The 22,181-nt window shown below is 57.8% G+C and overlaps 1 non-coding gene and 2 gene segments (V, D, J or C); all 3 read left to right on the top strand.

The window, feature by feature from the left end:
- Positions 1–10,490: 10,490 nt before the first annotated feature.
- Positions 10,491–12,235, top strand: LOC142821238 (immunoglobulin heavy variable 4-4-like). The segment is given in 2 exon segments: positions 10,491–10,497; positions 11,916–12,235. Coding segments are annotated over 2 exon segments (327 nt in total).
- A 1,976-nt stretch (positions 12,236–14,211) lies between these two features.
- Positions 14,212–14,375, top strand: LOC142821395 (U1 spliceosomal RNA). The gene has a single exon (XR_012898169.1). It is a non-coding gene; the product is annotated as a U1 spliceosomal RNA (small nuclear RNA).
- A 1,234-nt stretch (positions 14,376–15,609) lies between these two features.
- On the top strand, positions 15,610–16,396 carry LOC142821186 (immunoglobulin heavy variable 6-1-like). The segment is given in 2 exon segments: positions 15,610–15,707; positions 15,934–16,396. Coding segments are annotated over 2 exon segments (375 nt in total).
- Positions 16,397–22,181: the final 5,785 nt, after the last annotated feature.

Raw genomic sequence — 22,181 nt, 5'->3', positions numbered from 1 at the left:
ACAATTCACATTGCGTGGAATTTTAAAGCCCCATAGGGGATTCTGAGAAGCAATTATCATCTATGTGCAGTGGGAGCGAGGTGTCAAAATCCCATAGGCAGCTCTGAAATGTGTCATGCTGTTCATGTGCCTCAGTTTCTCTCCTGTAAAGTGAGGATAACAGCACAGGGCACTTTTACAGGAACGTGGTGCGGAGAAATGACAGACCCAGACAGATCACATGTTGCCGTGAGGCGAGAAACAGGGAGACTTGGATAAACCCGGAAAGTGGAGGAAAAGAAGGGAAATAACTGTTTGTTTATCGACAGGTCTCAGCTGACCCAGTGTGGGGCAGAAATCAAGAAGCCTGGAGAGTTCGAGAAGGTGACATGTCAAACCTCCGGCTACACTTTTACTTGCTATTACACCCACTGGGCACTGCAGGATACCGCGAAAGGCCTGGAGTGGGTCAGACGTATCAGTCCCTACAGCGGTAGCACGGACTATGCCCCCGGCCTTTCAGGGGCGACTCAATACCACCAAGGACCCCTCCATGAGCACGGCCTGGCTGCAGCTGGGCAGCCTGCGAGCTGATGACACCACCACATATTACTGCGCTGGGGACACACTGACACAAACAAAAGCTGCAGCCCTACACAAACCCCAGGGAGAGAACCCTGACAATAGCCAGGTTGGCCAGGGTCCGGCTCAGAAGCCTTTGTAGCTTTGCCACATGGAAACTCCTTTGTGAGGATTCTGCTTGAGGGCGGAAAGAGAATTGAGTGTCACACGCGAATGCGCAAGGAGGAGAGTCTGTGGAGCGTTCACAACTACGCAACTCGAAGAGATTTGTGTGTAGGAAGGAGCAATACAGAGGGGGGGAGGGGGCTGTCACCGAACTGTCAAGAGCAACATGGGAAACAGGCTGTAAATACTCGGGGATAGGAACCCACGCAGGCGGAGTGCAATGGATTAATACTCCATCCGCTCACCCACTGGGCCCCCGCAGCTGAGGAACACGCTGTTTCTGGAAAGTACCCAAAGTCAGTGCCGCTGGGAACCCGTGTGGCCCTCACTGGTCAGGGACACATGATGGAGGGTTTGTCTTTTACAAATCTTCCCTGCGCGATTGCACACAACTATTCCTGCGCCCGGACACGCCCAGTGACAGGGCCCGGCCCAGAGACAGGCAGCGGTTTCCGCACACTCTGAGGGCCACTTGAAAGTTCTTTTTCCCACTCAGGCTGGGCACAGGATGGAATTCACAGGGGCGGGAAGCAAATGCAGGTTCATTCATGGGGAGAGGTCCTAAGTGGCTGGCAGCCAAGCTCTCAGATGAGGATCTGTAACCTGCCTCCCTCCTTACAGTCCCAGGGAAGGTCACAATAACGAGGAAGGACGCACAGAAGTGGAGGGTGTGACGGCGCGTTGGGGGTTCCCCGTCTCCTGCACCCCGAAATGGCACAAACAGACTTCACCAGCCGGTGGAATAGAGGAAGTTTATTGCCTCTCCAGGATACAGCACAGCACAGATGTAGTCTGGTCCCAGAGCTGGGCTAGGATGCCTCAGGCCCCCTTGAGATGGGGGAGACTGGGCCCCTAAACTCCAGCCCATTCTCCTAGGCTCTCCTCCATGCTCTCCCACAGTAACTAACTAAATTCCCTTGCAGCCCTGCCCCCCCAGTCAGGGCAGCATTCCACCTTCCTTTGTTCCTCTCCATGGGGGGTGTCTGGCCACTGGTTCAACCAGTTTGGCCTTACCTCTGCCTAGCGAGGTTTTCCCTGCTGGGTCTTGCTCCAGACAGCAGGGGTCACCACAGCCCAGCAAGTACCCCCACTACGTCACAGTTCTCCCCCCTCCGAGAGCGAACTGAGCAGGGTCACTCCGCTCGTGACCTAGGGAAGTTCGGGTCCTCTGCGTGGGAACCCGCCCCGGGGACATGGGTGCTCCCCTTGACTCAGGCCGGCCGTGGCAAGGCCCCACATGAGCTGGCTTCCCTCTGTCCACTCGCCGCCCCGCTCCAGGGCGACTGGTGCAGGCCTGTCCTCGGGGGTCACACCCACCCTTCCGCTGGCCTTGATCCCTGGCCAGGGTCTCTCGGGCCGGGGCCATGAGCCCAGTGAGCCTTCTCTGGACAACCAGGGCGGCTTCCACCCCCGAAGCTCCATCCAGGGAGGTCTTCCCCTCCCATAACTCTCTCAGCCAGCCCAGAGGGTCTATCTGGGGTAGAGACCCCCAAGCCGCTTTCCTCCTGTCTTGGGCCTTCCCGCCCCTCTGGCAGGAGTCACAGGACCGGCAGTACCGCTGCACGGCTGTAAAGATTCCCGGCCAATAGAAGTGCTGGAGCAGCTTCAGCTGGGTGCTCCGGATACCCCGGTGGCCCCCAACGGGGACATCGTGGGCCAAATACAGCAGCTTGAGGCGATACTTTCGGGGGACGACCAGCTGCCGCTGGACCCCCCATGCCCTCGCCTTCCTGGGGGGGAGCCACTCACGGAACAGGAGCCCATGCTCCCGCAGGAATCTCTCCTGGCCACCTCTCCCCCGGGGCTGAGCTGCATGGAGGCCAGCCTGGTCCCTCAGCCTCTGCAAGGAGGGGTCTGCCTGCACCTCAGCCTGGAATTCAGCTGCTGAGGCAGGGATCGGGACCTGTCCCCCACCTCTGCCTAGGTCCGGAGTCCCAGCCTGGCTGGACCCCGTGTCCACTGGGATGGGACCCTGAGGACGCTGCCAGGAGTCCTTCCCTGGACCCACGTTGTCAGCCCCCCGCTGGCTCTGGCTCCGGGTAGTGACTAGAGCCCGCTGGGATTCATGGGGCCACTCCTCTAGGTCATTCCCCATCAGCACCTCGGTGGGCAAGTGCGGGTGCACCCCCACTTCCTTGAGGCCCTCCTTGGCCCCCCATTTCAGATGCACCCTGGCTACAGGCACCTTAAACGGGGACCCGTCTATGCCCTTCAGGGTCAGCTGCGCGTGGGGTAGTATCCGCTCCGGGGCCACTATGTCGGATCGGGCCAGAGTCACCTCCGCCCCCGTGTCCCAGAAGCCCGTCACCTTCCTACCATCCACCTCCAGGGGTATGAGGCACTCGCTCCGCAGGGGCCGTCCTGCCCCCACCCGGTACACGGAGAAATCCGCCTCCTGAGAATCAGACCTCCCAGGGGAGGTGCACTGAGCATCCTTCCCCTCTCTCTGAGCTGAGGTTTGCCTGCCAGCCCCTGCCTCTGGGGCAGCCTGCCCTTCCTCCCGCCCCAGCCAGTTAACCCTGGAAAGTCCCCGGTCCTGGGACCTGGTGCACTGAGCCCTCTTGTGGCCTTTTTGCCCACAGCGATGGCAAGTTAGGCTTTGGGCTGTCTCTGTCCAGGCCCTGGCTGGTTCTCCGGGGCGCAGACGACCTGTTCCTTGGTCTCGCCCCGTAGTTGACTCCCTCCGTCGCTCAGCCGAGATCCGGTCTCTGCGCGGTTCCCTCTCTCTCCGGGACTCCCGTTCACACCCGGACCGGCTCTCCGTGAACTCATCCGCCAGTCTCCCGGCCTCCTGGGGGTTCTCTGGTCTCCGGTCCTTGAGCCACAGCCTCAGTTTGGGTGGGCACGCTTCATAGAACTGCTCCATCATGACCAGCTTGAGCAGCTCCTCTGCGGTCTGGGCTCCGACTCCAGACACCCACTTGCGGCAGTATTGCGCCAGGCGGGAGGCCAGGTCCACATAGGTCTCCCGTGGCCCTTTCTGTACCCCCCGGAACTTCTTCCTGTACATCTCGGGGGTCAGCCCGAACTTGTGTAGCAGGGCCTCCTTGACTCGGTTGTAATCCCCTGGCTGTAGGTTCTCCAGCTGACTGAGCACTCCGGCCGCCTCCTGGTTCAGTGCGGGGATGAGCTCCTGCAGCCAGTCAGCTGGGGGGACCCGTTGCAGTCCACAGGCCCTCTCAAAGGAGCTGAGGAACCCGTCTATGTCACCCATGTCCTTCAGTTGGGCCACCACGAGCCTCTCCAAGCGTCTGGCAGTCCCAGGACCCTGGGGCCCATCCGCACTTGGCGCAGCCGGTGCCCCGCCGGTTCTCCACTCTGCCATGGCCAGCTCATGCTGTCGCTGCCTCTCTCGGTCCTGGCGGTCCTTCTCTCGGTCCTCTACTTCCAATTCCCTGATCCGCAGCTGGATCTCCAGCCGCCGCAGCTCCGCTGGGCTGGCCCCTGCCCTAGAAGGTGGAATGCTGCCCTGGCTGGGGGGCAGGGCTGGAAGAGAGTTAGTTAGCTGCTGGCTGGGGGCTTGGAGGAGACAGTCTAGGGAGAGGGCTGGAATTTAGGGGCCCAGTCTCCCCCCATCTCAAGGGGGCCTGAGGCATCCTAGCCCAGCTCTGGGACCAGATTACATCTGTGCTGTGCTGTATCCTCTATTCCACTGGCTGGTGCGGTCTGTTTGTGCCATTTCGGGGTGCAGGAGATGGGGGACCCCCAACGCGCCGTCACAGGCTGGAAGTAAGTCCTGGCTCCCCTGGGTGTTACTGGCGCGTGGCCAGGCGCGGGTGGCAGATCATTTGCCTGGGCAGCGCTACAATTGGCTGGGGCAGCCAATGTCCCTTTGCAACATTCTGATGTCTACAGAGCTGCCCGGAGCGGTGTGTTTCTAGCAGGCGGTTCCTGTGGGACTCTGCACACAAGTCAGAGCTGATGGATGGAAATGCGAGTCAGGGGCAGCGGAGCGGAGGGGTGTGAGTGGCGTTGCGGGTGTTTGCTGAAATTCACTTTTACCAGTTTGTACTGATCCGCCCAGAGAAGGGGACAAGGCACGTCCTGAGGCATTAAATGCCCCGTGTGTGTGCCTGGAAACCGCTTCCCCTTTTTGCGCCCGGCCCTACATTGCTCTGTGTCAGAGAGTCTCTGGTGCAATTCTAGGTGCCGGTGTCTGCAGCTGGCAGCGAGCGGAGCTGCAGCGGGAACTGGTTCCTGGCGGTGTCCCCAGGGAGGGTAACTCGGCCTTGGAGAGAAGTAGGGTAGAGTGTTTCCCCGTTATGTGGATACACCCACCCCATCCACTCCAGCCCTTTCCCGGGGGGCTGCCGGATCCAGAGCCAGAAATAATGCTGGGCAGTGATGGAGAACCCGGAGTCAGTGCAGGTCAGGGTGAGGGTCTCTCCCGGCTTCACCACTTCCGGTCCAGGAGACCTGCCTTGTGTTTGGTGCTGAGCTGAAGAGTGTGAGGAAGGAACCAGGCGCAGCATTTTTAAAGTTCTTAGGTACCCAGAGAGATTTTCCAAAAGCTCCTTAGTGCTGGCACCTAACGCCCATTGACTTCCAATGATGTTCGTTCGTGCTGTGTTTTTTCAAACACGAGGTACCTGCCTGCTTCTTTCTTTGCTGTGTTGGGTAGGAGAAGTGCTGTCCCGCACTCGGTGACCAAAGGGTTAAACTGAAGTAGCTCAGGGTATTTGTAGGAAGCCAGAAGAGCCAATGGGACACAGGACTAAAATTTAAATTACCCACTGTTGCTCCTGGCTGGTATTTGCCCTGCCTCAGACTTAGCCTCCATAGGCCATTTTTCCAGTTATCTTCCTTCCATAAGAACATAAGAACATAATCCCTGTAAACAGGGACGGATGAGAGTGCTGCAGGGTCCAGGGCAGCACGGCGGGGCCCTGGGCAGCGAAATTTTGCAGGGCCCTTCCTTTGACATGGCGCATGCGCAGGCCTCGGGAAGCGCAGGGACTGGGGCAGCGCCCCGCTCGCCCTGCCCTAAATCCGCCGCTGCCTGTAAGAACATAAGAATGGCCATACTGGGCCAGACCAAAAGTCCATCAAGCCCAGTATACTGTCTGCTGACAATGGCCAATACCAGATGCCCCAGAGGGAGGGAATGCAACAGGTAATCCTCACGTGATCCCTTACCTGTCACCCACCTCCAGAGAAACAGGCTACGGACACTATTTCAATTATCCTGGCTAGTAGCCATTAATAGACCTAACCTCCATGAATCTATCTAGCTCTTTTTACAATCCTCTTAAAGTTCTAGTCTTCATCCCATCCTCTGGCAAGGAGTTCCACAAGTTAACTGCACTGAGCCAAACTGAGCACTGAGTCACAGAGATGCTATGGAGTATACAACAGCCTGTCTCTCAATTCCTGTGTGAGGAAATACAGTGACTGAAGGGTTCATTCCGCCCGCCCCCCTAGTGCTGTGAAAGTGTAAGGAGAAGACGAGTCAGGCTGCCTCCTGCACCTGGAGCCCTAGGGCGAGTCAAGCACATCCCTGGCAGGTGCAGTACGGGGCTCTTATAAGCAGAGTATGCAAAGGAGTGAGTCAGCGTCCTGTTTAAATCTGCCCCTCCCTCTGCCAAGGTTGCACCCACGGGGACAATCCGCAGCCTCCTGGGTCTGGGCAGTGACCAGCCAGTCCCCTGAAAACTTTCCCCAGCATCATCAGGGAACATGATTTTTTCCCTCCTTCTGTGTTTCGCTGTAGCGGCTTGGCAAGGTATTTTCTTCCGCTGAATAAGGGCAGAAGAATATTAAAGCCCCCTTACGTGGATACCAATATAGATAACTTGTCTCTGTTCCCAGGTGCCCGGTCCCAGGTGCAGCTGGTGGAGTCCGGAGGGGATGTGAAGAAGCCCGGAGACTCTCTGCGCCTCTCTTGCAAAGCCTCCGGCTTCACCTTCAGCAGCTATCCTATGAGCTGGGTCCGGCAGGCTCCCGGGAAGGGGCTGGAGTGGGTCTCGCTCATTTACACTGATGGGAGCCAAACTTTTTACTCAGACTCCGTGAAAGGCCGATTCACCATCTCCCGGGACAACTCCAACAACCTGCTGCACCTGCAAATGACCGGCCTGAAGCCCGAGGACACCGCCCGCTATTACTGTGCGAGAGACACAGCGACACGAAACCTGCTGATGCTGCTGCAGAAATCCAGTCTGCAGAACCCGCGACCGCCACGCGGGGGCAGCAGAGACACTAACAACCGGGCTCTCGGCACAAACCGGAGCAGAGGCCTCCAGGCGAATAAAACACAAACCTGCTGTGGGGCTTTAACCCTTTCACTGCCCAGACACGTCCCCTGTTTGCAGCCAAAGTCCCTCTGGGCCCGTGGGGCAGACACCTCCAGGGAAGGAAAGCAGGCAAGAGAAGACACGGAGCAGGTGGAGGTCACGCTGGATGTGGATGGGGAGTGAGGGGGATGGGCAGGTCTGGGACGCACTGGGCTGGAGACAGAATGGGCGGTGACATGTTTCACCAGGGGCGCCCTGTTTAAATAGCTGCTGGCGGGGACCCAGAGAACAGACCCACTAGCCGCTGAGCTACTCACTTCTATTCCGAGTCTGGGTGCGAATGAGGAATCCCTGCCCCTCTCCCTCGGCCTGCCTTTGCAGCCAGCCAGTGAATATTTGGGGGACCGGAGCTAACGGCTCCAGCCTGGGGCTCACACACTTGGATTCGCTTCCCAGATCCCTCGCTGCCTTCCTGTGTGCCCGCTGACAAGTCCCGCAGAGCCAGGTCTGTAGAGGTGTCCGGCCACCCAGACACGCAGAGAGGGGCAGGAGGGATTTCCAGAGGTGTCCAGGTGTCTAACGCCCAGTGATTTACCTGGGAGCTGCACGTCCCACTGGTGACCCTCACTCGGCATCTGTCTGTGTCTCCAGGGGCCTGACATCCCCGACAACCTGGCTCTGGCGGATTTCACACATGGAAGGAGCAGATGATTCATTTCCATTGACCTGCAGGGGGAGTTAGCCGCCTGCATCGCTCAAACTCTTTGTCACAGACCGTAAGGTACCGCTCTGTGTACTGAGTCACCTGTGTAAATCCGTCCCGTGGGGAACCCGGTGTGAAGTGAGGCTGAGAACCCCTTCCTCCCTCACGAGGACGCTATGAGGGCAAGCACACTCCAGAGATTACGGTAATGGGGCAATAGGATCACTCGGACAGCTGCTGTGGGAAGTAATTCACTAGTATATCTATAGCTTGCGGTTTTGGAATTAATTGATACACTTAACAGTAACATGTCACCGGGACAAGGTGGCATTCACCCAACAGTTCTGAAAGAACTCAAATGTCAAGTTGCGGAACTATTAACTATGGTTTGTAACTTATCTGGTAAAACAGCTTCTTTACCCAGTGACTGGAAGATATCTAATGTAACACCAATAAATAAAAAGGGCTTTAAGGCCACCCCTGGAATTACAGTCCAGTAAGTCTAACATCAGTACCGGCCAAATTAGTTGAAACAATAGTAAAGACTAAAATTGTCAGAAACATAGAAGGACATAATTTGTTGTGCAAAAGTCAGCATGATTTCTGTAAAGGGAAATCATGTCTTACTAACCTATTAGGCTATGTCTACACTGGCGGGTTCTTGCACCAGAAATATGCAGGCTAAGCATGGAATATTCCCGAGCCTCATTTGCATACCGAATGACCCACCATTTTTGGGGAAGGGTTGAGGAAAGGCCGCAGGAAGGGTCAGACCTTCCGGGTGTGGCAGCCGTACTCACTGGCCAGTGCCTTCTGCTCCTGGCTGGGAAAACGGAACCGGACGCAGTAATCTGGAGCCCACTGGAACGTCCAGAGTCCCGCTCTCGTGCTAGAGGTGGGAATTCCGTTCCCGGCTCCAGAGCATCTGAGCCATTTCTTGGCCAGAGCATTTCTCCAGGTCAAACACTCAGGCAGGGAGCCTCTGTCTACACGGGCAAGGGGTGGAGCGGGCCAGACTCCTTGGGCTTCCACACGAGCGCCCAGAGTCTGAGACGCTCGGAACGTTCCTGGCTCGGTTCCTCTCCATGCCAGATTCCATGGGTCACTCTCATCCGCGCGTAGTGACACCCCCAGTCACCCTGCAGGGGTCGCTGTTCTCTCGGAGCAGCTGGCGGGAGCAGGGCCCCAGCAAGTTTCAGTTTCGTCAGTGGCGCTGCGGTCACAAGGGCTCTGCGAGACCGGGAGGCGCCCGGGCCCCCTGGCCAGAGATGAGGAACTAGCGGAAGTGCCTCTGTGATTTCTACTCGCGGGTAAAGTCGGACCGAGTCCGAACAGCGCGATGGTGACTTCAAGGCGCTTAACTGTCCTTCGCGGCTGCGGCTTTGTTTGATGTCAACGTCCCCCACCCCAGCGTCTCTCTAGTTCTGCTTTGGCAGCCAAGCAAGCCCGGGTTCCCCTTCTTCTGGACCCTGAGCAAACACACGTGGGACGTGATCCCATCTCGATAGGAAACGCTGGGGATGTCCTTGGATTTCACTGGGATTTGGGTCAGAGCGTTACACACGCTTCCCCACCTTTGCCCCTTCTCCCAGCATTGCGCTGTCCCTCTACACACAGCATAGGGTCAGTGTCACCCCTCGAGAGACTGAGATTCTGGAGGAATTTACCGACCAATGTCTCCTGCTCAGCCCCACGCTGAGTGAAACCTCTGTGAAACCTGCCTGCAAAGCATTTCCCCCGGGTCCCTCTTTAAAGAGAAACTCCAGAGTGGCTGGACCCGAGCCAGTCCCAGGGAACTGAGCTGCTTACTCGCTGCGCCGAAGTGGGGGGTTTTTTCCAGTGAATAAACACCATGAACCTGTCCTTGTTCTGCGTTTTCATCTCAGCCCTCCAGGCCTGTGAGTATCTGGGGGCTGAGTGTGGGAAGAACTCTACTTGGGCTGGGTGTTGAGGAGTTAGGTGTCCGGTTCCCAGTCAATCTCAGTGGGACCTTGGGAGTCTGTCTTAGACAAAACCACCCTTCATTTCTGGTTTATTACCTCTTCCATTGACGCTTTTCCCCTCTCTTGACAGCCCCCATCTTGGGTTTTAAGATGACCCAGTCCGGGTCAGGAGAGGTGACGGTCTCAGGGTCCCTCAGTCTGACCTGCGCTGTCTCGGATTCTGCCCTCTCCACTGGCTCAGACTGGTGGCATTGGCTCAGGCAGCCCCCAGGGAAAGGGCTGGTGTGGCTGGGATTGATAGACAGGTATGGGAACACCTGGTATCTCCCTGACTTTCACAAAAGAGCCACCATCTCTGTGGCCCCTTCCAAGAACGAGTTCTCCCTGCGAGTGGAGAATCTGACTTCACAAAACACAGGAACCTACTACTGCGCTAGGAGCACCTACCGGCAGAATAAACCCCAGTGATGCGCATTAGAACAAAAAGAGGCCTCAGAAAAAGAGTGGAACAGAAAAGGAAGAGGTTCAGCAGGGTTAGCCTTTGGTGGGCCGGTGCTGCTGTGCTGCGGGCGATCGCAGCTCCCATTGACTGGGAAGGGCAGATCGTGGCCAACTAGACCTCGGATTCCCTCAGTCCTGCAGTGGCGCAGGTAAATGCAGCAGTGTGGGGGCCCAGCAGCGGTTATCTCTGGTGGACCAGATCTTAGCACCCATAGGCCATTTTCCCCAGAGTCGCCTGTCTTCCAAACTGACCACTGAGTCACAGAGGTGTTCTGAAGAAGGTTTCCCTAAATCTTATATAAATCAAAGATATTTAAGGCCCTAAATCCTAAAATCACTCTTGAAAAATGGGTTGAGTTTCTTGAGTCACTGAGGGCTTCCAAAATGAAAGGTAATTTTTGAAAATGGGATTTAGGCTTGTAATTTATTAGTTGTTTTTGAGATTTTTACTTTAGATTTGTGTATATCTGGGCAATGGCCTAAGGGGTTTTCAGGGAATAAATTATCTGTTGCCTTCAAAATCCATTGCTTTCAGTGGTCTCGATTCCCCCTTCAAACCTAGGCTCTGCAGAGTGTGCTGCTAAGTGCAACAGCAGAAAAGAAAAGAAAAAAAGAGAGTATAATTAAATACTACAACATTTACCCAGCATTGCTCAGATCCTCCAAGGCAGGGGGTTGAGGGTGCTGGAGGGGATGTTCTGAAATCAGAGCTTGAATTTCCCGGGGACCTGAGGGAGTTAGGCGCCAGGTTTCTGTGAGACTCCAGCCTAACTTAATAGGAATGTTCAGTTCCTTTGAAAAATCTTCCTTTAAGGGACCTTGCCCGGGTCACAGATACAGTCGGTGCCTTACTCGGAAGAGAAGCCCCATCAACTCCCTTGTGCTGTTCTAACCATTCGGTCCCACCCGCTGCCCTCTGAGAGTTGATAACAGAACTCAGGAGCCAGATCTTCCAGCCCGTTCTGCTTTACCCCATAAACCCTCATCTGCTCCCAAACCGGGGACAGGGCCACGGGCTCCTGGTTCCCAAAGACCGTCTGCCAGGAGCCAGCGGGGCCGATTCCCTTCCCAGATCTGGGGCAGGGGCTAGGACTCCCCCACGCATGGCCCCCTGCTCTGTGCGCTCCTGATCCTAATCTCCACCCCCGCCCCCTTTTCTAACCCGTTGGATCCCACGTTCCTCCGGAGCTGGGGGAGAACCCAGGAGTCCGGGCTCCCGCCTGCCCCTGCGCTCACATGCCAGACCCCAGCCCCGCCCGGAACCGGGAGGAGAAACCTGGATTCTGACTCCCGGCCCCCGGCTCTGAGCCACCAGACCGGTTCCACAGGGAGAAAAGAGGAGACCCCGCCCCCTTCTCCAGTCACCGCCGGTTCTGGCTCCCTAGGAATGGCCCGGCCCGAGCTGCACAGATGCGTCCCCTAAAACACAGAGGGGGGGGGGAGGGTGCGGCCACAAAGAGCCGCTGGCCTGTTTTTGTACCCGCCACTGAAGCGCGGACGCTTCATGCAAATCAGCCACCTGGAGTCTTGTTTATACAGAAACCCCCAGAGGTTTCTCTCCATCCGCGTCTGGAATAATGAGGAAAGCTCCGGTCACTGCCCTTGTCCTCCCCCTGCTGTGGCCTTGTGAGTCTGTGTGTGTGTGTGTGTGTGTGTGTGTGTGTGTGTGAGAGGAGAGAGAGAGAGAGAGAGAGAGAGAGAGAGAGAGAGAGAGAGAGAGAGAGAGAGAGATTCCACCTTCTTTCTGTTTGTTGCTTATGATCTGGGTTCTCCCTGAGGCCTCACTTCTCGGTGTCTCTCCCCTCCAAGGTGTCCTCTCCGGGATCCAGCTGGTCCCGTCCGCCCCGGCACTGGTGGCCCCTGGCGGGGAACTGACAGTGACTTGTGCGGTATCCGGGGACTCCATCTCTACCCAAGCCTGGTGGAACTGGGTGCGGGAGCTGCCCGGCCACGGGCTGCAATGGGTCGGGCGCGTCCATTTCTCCGGGAGCACAAACTACGCGGCGGCCCTGAAATCCCGAGCGACCATCTCCAAGGATGACGCCAAGAACGAGTTTTACCTGCAGCTCCGCTCGCTGAGCGCTGGGGACACCGCCACGTATCACTGCACCCGCTGGGACCCACCGTGATACGCGCCGCCACAAGATTCTCTCTTTTGAGAACACGACAAGGGCCAGACTGGGTCAGGCCAAAGGTCCCTCTAGCCCAGTGCCCTGTCTGCCCACAGTGGCCAGTTCGAGGTGCCCCAGAGGGAATGAACAAAAACAAACCTGCCGGGACAGGCCGCTGGGGAGTTTCCCTCAGTGCACGAAAGCGAGAATGAAATTTCTGTGGCTTTTCCTTTCCCCGCTCTCGTCCCCCGGCTGTGAGTGTGTGTTCGGGAGCAGGAGAACTGGGGTCAGGGCCAGAGATTCGTGGGCTGGCTCATTTCTTCCATGGTCTTGTTTCCCTGTCCCCACTCCGCTCGCAGGTGCAGTTGGTCGAATCAGGCCAGGCGCAGTGACACCCGGAGAGACCCTGAGCCTGACCTGCGCTGTGACCGGGTCTCTATCACTAGCAACAGCTCCGCATGGAACTGGGTCCGGCAGCCCCCCGGACAGGGCTGGAGTGGGTAGCTCGGATGACTGGAGCAAGTGGTCTGCCGCGTCTCTCCAAAGCCGGACCAGCGTCTCTGCAGAGATCGCCAAGAACCAGGTCTCCCTGCAGCTGCAGACACCGCCCCCTGTTACTGCACCAGACACAGGGACACAGAGCGCAGCGGGGCTGGTGCGAAAGGGGAGGCGCGTTGTCTGGAGTCACTGGGGCCCGGTCACACTCAGTCTGCATCAGAAGCGGGGAGACACTGGCCGAGGGGGTGAGGAGGGGAAGGGAAAGGAGGCGAGTCAAGCTCCGCGGAGCCCAATCCCCTGTCTCCGAGCAGGGCCCCGCACTGAGGGTCTGACTGAGACGCTCCGCCCTACGCATCGGGCCTGGCCCGGTCTCCCACAGAGCCCGGCTGAAACCAGAGTCGCTCAGACTGCGGGGCTGGCCCGGCAGGTGGCGCCAAAACGCGTCTCCCGCCGCCCTCTGCAGCACGTTCTGTTAGAACGCGGGGCGAGCGGATTATTTACCAACCCGGGTAACCTGCCCGGATGATCTCGCTCGCTGATTGGTCGGGCCAGTTACCCACTCGCACCACGTGATACACGGACTGGCGGTGAGAATGTGACAGGCGCAGGCAGAGCAGGAAAAACTCTTCTGGGGCCCGGGGCGATGCGAGTTCCCGGGAGCTCCTAGGCTCTGCGGGGAAGGCCAGAAATGCGGGGTTTAGAGAGACGGGACTGTGGATGGAGTGTGGGGGCCACAAGGGGTACAGGGCCCCTGTACCCTGGCAGGATGGGCAAGGGGGCAGGGCCCGAGTACCTGAGCACCGGGCAGCAAGGGACCCGACAGCAGCCGGCCGGCCCCGAATCCCTGAGCGGCCCGGTAATTGCAGGATGGGCCTGTCACCCGCAGCACCTCCCGCCACCACTCACTGGCCGCGGCGGGAGCAGCAGAGCAACACGCCCCCGGCTCCATCTGCTCCCCTGCTGGTTCATACCGGGGAGGGGGAGAGGACCACACCGGTGGGAAGCCTGTGTCCACGTGGCTTCCCCGCCGCTGACAGTGAGCGCCGGGGCATGTGGCCAGGTGCACCCTCTCCTGCTGTGCCCCTTTGTCCCCCGCCCTGCTACTTTCCCTTAACCCACCACCCCTGGGGGAGCACTTGAGAGAGGGTCCTGGGCTCTGTCTATCGGGCGCTGAGCAGCTGAAGAACCGGGTCTGGCTGGACTGGAGAGTGTGGACCAAGGGCAGTCAGGGGCGTGGCCCATCCGGAGGGGCGGAGCCCCGTGTGCACGTATGCAGATGTGTGTGCGAGCGGAGTACTATGGGAGTGGGAGCGGGCTGACGAGCGGGGCCCTAATTTGCAAGCGGGGCTCTGGGTGGGATCTGGGGACAGGGGAGGGGCAGCTGGCAGCAGCGGGAAGCGGTGCCGGCGGGGTTGTTTGGAGGTGGAAGTGGGAGCCACCGTGATGTGAGAGTTCGGGTCGCTTGAGGCTTGGCGGGGGCTCTGAGACAAGAGTTTATACTTACCTGGCAGAGGAAATACCACGTTCAGGACGGTGGTTTTCCCAGGGTGAGGCCCATCCATTGCACTGCGGGTGCGCTGACCCCTGCGATTTTCTCAAGTAGAGGAAACTCGACTGCACAATTTGTGGTAGTGGGGGATTGCGTGCGCGCTTTCCCCTGATTTTGCTGTTGAAAGAAAGATAATCTTGTTCTCAAAATACAGGACTAAACCGGGAACAACGATTCTTATCTATCTTGCACGTATACAGCTGAATACTGTGAAATAGATTTTCTCTAAAGGTAAACCCTGTCAGAATGTGTAAAGCGGGGCAGTGTTTGATGTTGGGGGTTCTGTTCCTTCCGCTTTGAAACTTGCACTCGAGGTTCAGTTTACCATTCTTGTTAAGTGTCACCAGTTTATGTTTTCGCTGGGTTGGGGCTCGTAGCTCGTTTTTGTTCCTTTGCCTCTTCCTTGTCTGTAGGACACTGGTCTGACCATATGGAATATTGTGTCCAGTTCTGCCCCAGGGCCCCTTCTCCACTATAGGAAGGATGTGGATGCATTGGAGAGGGTCCAGTGGGGGAGGTGGGGGGATCAAATGATTATGGGGGTGGAGCCCATGACCTATGAGGAGAGATTGAGGGATTTGGATTTATTTAGTCTGCAGAAGAGAAGACTGAGGGGGGATTTGATAGCAGCCTTCAACTTCCTGAGGTTCCAAAGAGGATGGAGAGAGGCTGTTCTCAGTAGTGACAGATGGCAGAACAAGGAGCAATGGTCTCAAGTTGTGGTGGGAGAGGTCCAGGTTGGATATTAGAAAAAACTATTTTGCTAGGGAGGGTGGTAAAGTGGTGGGATGGGTTCCCTAGGGAGGTGGTGGAATCTCCATCCCTAGAGGTGCTTAAGTCCCGGCTTGGCAAAGCCCTGGCTGGGTTGACTTAGTTGGAATTGGTCCTGCTTTGGGCAGGACGCTGGACTTGATGACCTTCTGAGGTCTCTTCCAGCTCTGATTCAATGACCCAGGATGAGATTAAAGAAATGGGGCCAAAACGGTTGGAATCCCCAGCAAAACCACAGAAGAGGGGGGGTAATTTCTCTGTTTCAAATATTCAGTGCTACGAAGGAGCGTCCCCCGCTGACATTTGGCTGGGAGAGTTCAATGACCAAACGCTGTTTGTTTAAACTGAGTTTGCGCGTCCAGATGCCTCAGGCGGTTGCTCACTTCGCTGAGCTGCTCTCCCTGCCTGGGAGCGGGGCGGGTTGTGTCGCACGGAGCGATCCCCAAGTGCAGGCAGAGCTCGCGCGCTGTCCGCTTTTGTATCGATGCTGGGACCCGCCCATGCAAATCCCCGCCCAGCGGGTTCCTCTTCAAATACAATCCCCGGATTGGAGGAGGCTCGGTCTCTTCTCGGACACAGAACTGCCCGGGTCTGGCTGCTGGGTCCTGTTTTCACAGTTGCTTAATATGCGCCTACTACTGATTTTCCTCTTCATGCTGGAGGACTTCTCAGGTACGTGGCTCTCCGGATTCGGGGAAGGCTTCCTTGCACTAGCTGCAGAAGAGGAGCAGTTCAAGGCAGCTTAAGGGAATGAGGTTCCTGGATCCGAAAGCAATTCAGTTCTAGTTGGGTGACACTCCGAGACCGCGCCTAAGGGAGTGAGTTTCATTTTCACATGTTCCCAACGCCCAGGGGACAGGGCCTGGCTCACTCCGTCATTTCCGTTTTTCCCTCCCAGGGGTCCTCTCCCAAGTGCAGCTGAAGGAAACGGGCCCGGGAGCGGCGAAGCCCGGGGAGTCCCTGACAGTCACTTGCAGCATCTCCGGAGACTCGGTTTCCAGCACCAGCGCCATCTGGGACTGGATCCGGCAGCCCGCGGGGAAGGGGCTGGAATGGGTGGGGCGCATTTACTATAGATCTAGCGGATGGTCCAATTATTACGCCAGCGCCCTGCAGAGCCGAGTGACCATCGCGCAAGACACCGCCAAGAACCAGTTCTCGCTGCAGCTCCGCTCGCTGACAGCTGCAGACACCGCCACCTACTACTGCTCCAGAGACACACAGTGACACAGAGCGCAGCGGGGCCTGTCCAAAAAGGGGAAGCGGTTTATCTGCAGGGCAGAGATGCCGGGTACCGGACCAATGAGCTATTGCAGTGGAGTTTCTCTTTTTCCCTTTATCGGGTTCATTGCGACAAAGCAGGTACCGGCTCCCCTGTCCATGGCCGCAGTTACACCCGCACATCCGTGCCCGTGACAATGGCCCGGCTCAGAGACTCTCCGGACTTTCTGTTCCCCCTCAGCCAAACACAGACTCCCTGGCCGGGCCGGCTCCCTCCCCTATACACACTGATACAAAGAGAGCGAGGAGTCCTGTGGCACCTTATAGACTAACAGAAGTGTTGGAGCTAAGCTTTCGTGGGCAAAGACCCACTTCGTCAGATGCATGGCATGTGCATCATGTGAAATCTTAGGCTCTAATACTTCAATTAGTCTGAATCTGCAAAAGCGGTGAGGAGTCCAGTGACACCTTATAGACTAACACAGCTACCCCTCTGATACGATACAAAGACGTTAGTTGTTCCCGCTCTGAAATGGCTAGTTCCCTTCCGCTCCCTTGTGCGGGTTGGTTGGATCGAAACGTCTCCACCTCTCCCTCGCCACCCCCTTGTTTTCCGATACCCGAGCCAGCTTCTGGGCGTCCGTTTGCACCACAGGCCTGTATGGGGGCGGGGCCCAGCACTTATGGAATGTGTTGGCGCCCAGGACACGCCCCCTCGGTCCCCGGGATGTTCCTCGGGGACATGACGTCACCGCATTCCTCCGGTCGGTCAAAGCATCCTCAGGACGCCACCGCGCAGGCGCTGCTCAGCACCCGGCGAGGCGGAGGGGCAGCGGGGGAGGGCCGTCTGATGCTGCTCCCTAAGGCCGAGTGTAAAACACAGGGCGCGAGTGTGCCTCATAAATGACAGGCCATGCACCAGGGGAGAGAGGTTCCTGTTTAAATCTCTCCCTCTGTCTGCCCAGGGTGCACCCGCAAGAACAATCCGCAGCCCCGAGGGTCTGGGCAGAGACCAGCCAGTCCCCGGAGAACTTCCCCCTCCAGCACCAGGCACAATGAGACTTTGGCTGCTTTTGGTTTTTATTGTAGCAGCTTTGGAAGGGATCGCTCATCGTGATTTCACTGCAGAGATTTACTGTTACTGCTGTTAATCTAATTTCAAAGCGTGTCATTGTTCCCAGGTGCCCGCTCCCACATGGAGGGGATGTGAAGACGCCCGGAGACTCGCTGCGCCTCTTTTGCAAAGCCTCACGCTTCACCTTCAGCAGCTACGGGATGCCCTGGGCCCGGCAGGCTCCGAGTGGGAGGCTGGAGTTGAGGGCTGTGATTGGCTCTGGAAGCGAATCCCCCCAGTGGCTGTCTCAGGCTATCGAAGGGCGGTTCACCACCTCCAGAGACAAGTCCCTGAACTTGGTATATTTGCAAATGACCGGCCTGAGGCCCGAGGACACCACCCGGTATCAACGTGCCAGACAGAAACCTCCAGTGGCGAGGATCAGGGAAGTCCCGGCGGCTCTGACGCTGACAGTCCGGGCGCTGGGCGTTCAAAAGAGGCAGCAGCGCGTTCCCTTTGTGTCTCTATCGCCCCTCAGCTTAATCGCTTTATTGATCACGTTCCCTCTTCGTCTTCTATTACTGACATTATTATTAATATATTCCAATGCGCAGTCTCGGAACACTTGGCAACCATGAATAAATTTTACAACCCCCTTGAGAGAGTTCTCAGTATCCCTATCCATCATGCTGCAGGAGAGGAAACTGAGGCACTGAGTGGCTTATCCAACGAGCAGCCTGTCCGTTTCCAGTTGAGTGGTTCATCCACGATGCTCCCCTTTCATCACTCACGAGAGGGCAGCTCGGCTCCTGTGACTAGCTGTGACTAGAAGACACAGGACATGGACAGGGATTTGAAGAACACTCTGAGTTATCATAACGGCACCACCACGCACGGGGAAGGGATGTTAAACCGGGTACTGTCCCCCCCTTTACTGGAAATCAGAGTGAGATGCAATTGGGAAGTCAAGGGACCCACTGCGGGTTTCTCACTGGCTCTGGCGCTTCTGTCACTGGTCCCTGTCTCGGAGCTGCTCTGGGACTAGAGGAACGAGGGTCCGACCCGTGGGGCGGTGACCATGGTCCTGTGTCCGCCTGCCCCGGGCTAATTCTCTGCGGGCGGAGACAAGCTGAGATGTCGGTTCCGGCCGGGACAGGGCTGGATTCCCCGGTTGTGCCTGGGGATGACAGGTCCCCTCTGAGCCAGAGCCGCCCCTGCCGGCCCCTTTGTACCCCCGCTGGGTGAGACCCGCATGCAAATCCCTTCCCGGGGCTTCCTCTTTAACACCCACCGCTGGTTCTAGGAGCCTCAGTCTCTCCCCAGACACAGGCCCGCCCGCCCCGTCCCGCGGGGCGCAGTGTCTCTCTCGATCGCACGCAATGAAGCGCCTGGTGCTTTTCCTTGCCCTAGTGGCCGCCCCGGGCGGTGAGTGGCTGCTGCAGGGGCCGGGAAACACACAGCGAGGGGGCTGATCGGATTCATTGCCGCGATGTTTTGTTTTCCCCGCAGGTGTCCGCTCCCAGGTGCGGCTGGTCCAGTCCGGGCCCGGCGCGGTGAAGCCCGGACAGACCCTCACCCTGAACTGCGCTGTCTCCGGGGTGTCCCTGGCTAGCAAGAGCTGGGACTGGTTTCGGAAGCCTGCGGGGAAGGGGCTGGCGTGGCTGGGGTACATCAGTTCTTCTGGGGGCACAAGCTACGCCGCATCTCTCCAGGGCCGCCTGACCTTCTCCCGAGACACGGCTAGAAATGAGCTGTCCCTGCAGCTCCGCTCGCTCACAGCTGCGGACACCGCCACCTATTACTGCGCCGTGGCCACACAGTGACACAGAGCAACGCGGCCCCCGCACAGAAAGGGGAAGCAGCCTCCAAGCGCAGCTGAATCGGGAGCGCAGAGTCCCCGGGACAGAGAGATAGACGGGCCCCGGGAGCCGAGTCCAACCCACGGGCCTGCCAAGAGGAGGGCCACAAACTGCCTCTAGGATCGGCCTCAGGTCTGGCCCGCCTCGGAGCTGGCGGACGATGAACTTAGACACAAACCCCCAAGAGTTGATTTGCACGTTCTGCTAGGAACAGACAGGGAGAGAGTCACAGAGAGACACAAGAGGCAGTTTTCTCTCCCTTTCTGTGAACGAGAGAGCGAGAGAGACAGACAGACAGACCGATAGACAGGCGAACGAACAGACGGACAGAGATTTCTCTGTGAAAAGCCCCCAGCACCTTATGTCCCCCTCCCACTCCCGGTTTATCTGGTGCTGTCAGCACAGGCCTCGCTGTGACAAAGCCCGGAAGCGGCTTTTCCCCCTCATGCCGAGTCCTCTCCCGTTCCATGACGCTGTTTGTCGGTCTCCGGGACGGTTACCAAAGGGTTAAACGGGTAGCTCAGGGTGTCAGTAGGGAGCCAGAAGAGCCAATGGGATACAGGTCTGAAATTTTAATTACCTGCTGTTGCTCCTGGCTGGTATTTGTCCTGCCTCAGACTCAGCCCCCGGGAGCCTTTTTCCCACTTACCCACTTTCCCACATCTGTAAGGATATAATCCTGGTAAGAAAATATGAACGTCCAGACTGGGCCAGACCAAAGGATGATCCAGCCCAGTATCCTGTCTGCCGACAGTGGCCAGTACTAGATTCCCCAGAGGGAGGGAACACAACAGGAAATCCTCACGTGATTCCTCCCTTGTCACTCCAGACAAACAGTGGCTAGGGACCCCATTCCTACCAATGCTGGCTAATACCCATTGATGGGCCTAATCTCCATTAATCTATCTAGCTCTTTTTTGAACCCTGTGTGACGGCGCGTTGGGGGTTCCCCGTCTCCTGCACCCCGAAATGGCACAAACAGACTGCACCAGCCAGTGGAATTGAGGGTGGTTTATTGCTCCTCCAGCACAGCGCAGCACAGATGTAATCTGGTTACAGGAACTGGGGCTAAGAGGCCTCAGTGCCCCCCCTTGAGATAAGGGAGTCCCAGCCCCCTCCCCAGCTCCTTATTCCCTGCCTTCCAGCCAGGAACTCACTAACCCTCTTCCAGCCCTGCACCCCCGCCCGGGCAGCATTCCACCTTCCTTTGTTCCTCTCCATGGGGGGTGTCTGGCCACTGGTTCAACAAGTTTGGCATTACCTCTGCCTCGTGAGGTTTTCCCTGCTGGGTCTTGCTCCAGACAGCAGGGGTCACCACAGCCCAGCAATTACCCCCACTACGTCACACCCTGTTACAGTTCTAGCCTTCACCACATCTTGTGGCAAGGAGTTCCACAGGTTGGCTGGGCTTAGCCAAACTGAGCTCTGAGTCACAGGGATGATGTGGAGACTGCAGGAGCCGGTCACTCAATTCCTGTGTGAGGAAATACATCCCCCTTCCCCCAGGTATCCGAAAGTGTAAGAAGCATCCCAGAGCCTTGTGCCAAGCGCTGCAGAAACCTGGGAGGGGTCAGTCTGACTCCTGCACCTGGAGCCTTAGACCGAGTCAAGCCCATCACTGGCAGGAGCAGGCGACTAGAAGGAGACAGTCGAGTATGAAAGGAGGGAGTCGGAGTCTTGTTTAAATCTGCCCCTCCCCGTAACCAGGCTGCAGCCGCAGGGACAATCCACAGCCCCCTGGGTCTGGGCAGTGACCAGCCAATCCAGCACCTAACCCTAACCCGGTCCTCCGAGAACTTTCCCCGCCACCACCAGAGAACATGACATTTTTGCTCTTTCTATGTGTCGCTACAGCGGCTCGGAAGGTATTTAATTCTTCTGAACAACGGCAGAAGAATATCACATTTCCCTCGCGTGGATACCAATACTGATAACTTGTCTCTGTTCCCAGATGCCCGCTCCCAGGTGCAGCTGGTGGAGTCCGGAGGGGATGTGAAGAAGCCCGGAGACTCCCCCTGTCCTTGACCGTCTGTTTCCTGGTTCCCTGTGACTAGGGAGTGAGGGCAAAGTGCGGCGCAGCCTGCTGCGTCCTATTGCTCCCGGCTGTCCAGGGGAGGGCAGAGGACGCAGCAGACTCAGCACTCCCCTCCTAACCCTCCACCCGCAGGCACAGCGAAAACGGGAACAACACCCCGCTGCAGCTCCCCCCAATGGTCCCGGGGAAACCAGGGCGGGAGGTGGGGGCGCCCCCAGCCAGACCCTTTAACCTGCCTCTCCGCCTGCTGCTAGCCTGGCTGCCGGCAGAGCCTCCCAACAGCAGCGCATCGCAGTCTGGGTGAGCGGCCAGAAATGGGCCAGCGGCATCGGCCACGCACCGCATCGCACCCACTGAGCGCAGCGGGAAGGGAACGAGGGAAAGTTCCAGACACTGTACGAACTGGGGCTCGCGTGTCCCAGGGAGCAAGAATCGCACTGAGTGTCTGTGGGATCCAGGCACCGAATCACATTAAACAGCCCTCAGGCCCCAGGCCCAAGCTACAGTCTCCACCAAACCAGCCCAGAGAGGGGAAATGTTCGCTCCTCCGGCCTCGCCACAAACACGAACCCTCCCTTGCACCACGTGAGCAGAAACCCACTAACGCCAGTGAAACGATTTCCCTTCCCCACAGCCGGCTCCCAGGCAACCCCTAGACATGAATGGGGAGCTAAGTGACGTCATGTCTCCTCTCCCCAGCGCTGAGAGAGCCCATCGGGACCCCCGAGCTGTGCCAGGCGCTGCACAAACACACCGGGGGCGGGGGGAGATTCCTTCTGCCGCAGACTCCATGTCAGTGACTCGGTAGTTAAGGGAAGGCGTTTGTGCCAATGATAAGGAGGGGAATATGCAAATGGCGGTGACGGGGCCTCCTTAAATCGGTGTCTCTCTCTCCCTAGTCCGCACCCGGAGAGACACCCCGCAGCTCCCGGTGTCTGTGCAACTAGCAATCACCTCTGCCCCCTGCAACGGCGAAA

Source organism: Pelodiscus sinensis, chromosome 30, assembly GCF_049634645.1.
Source record: "Pelodiscus sinensis isolate JC-2024 chromosome 30, ASM4963464v1, whole genome shotgun sequence".
Taxonomy (NCBI): Eukaryota; Metazoa; Chordata; order Testudines; family Trionychidae; genus Pelodiscus; species Pelodiscus sinensis.
This window is presented reverse-complemented; position numbering and strand designations above follow the sequence as displayed.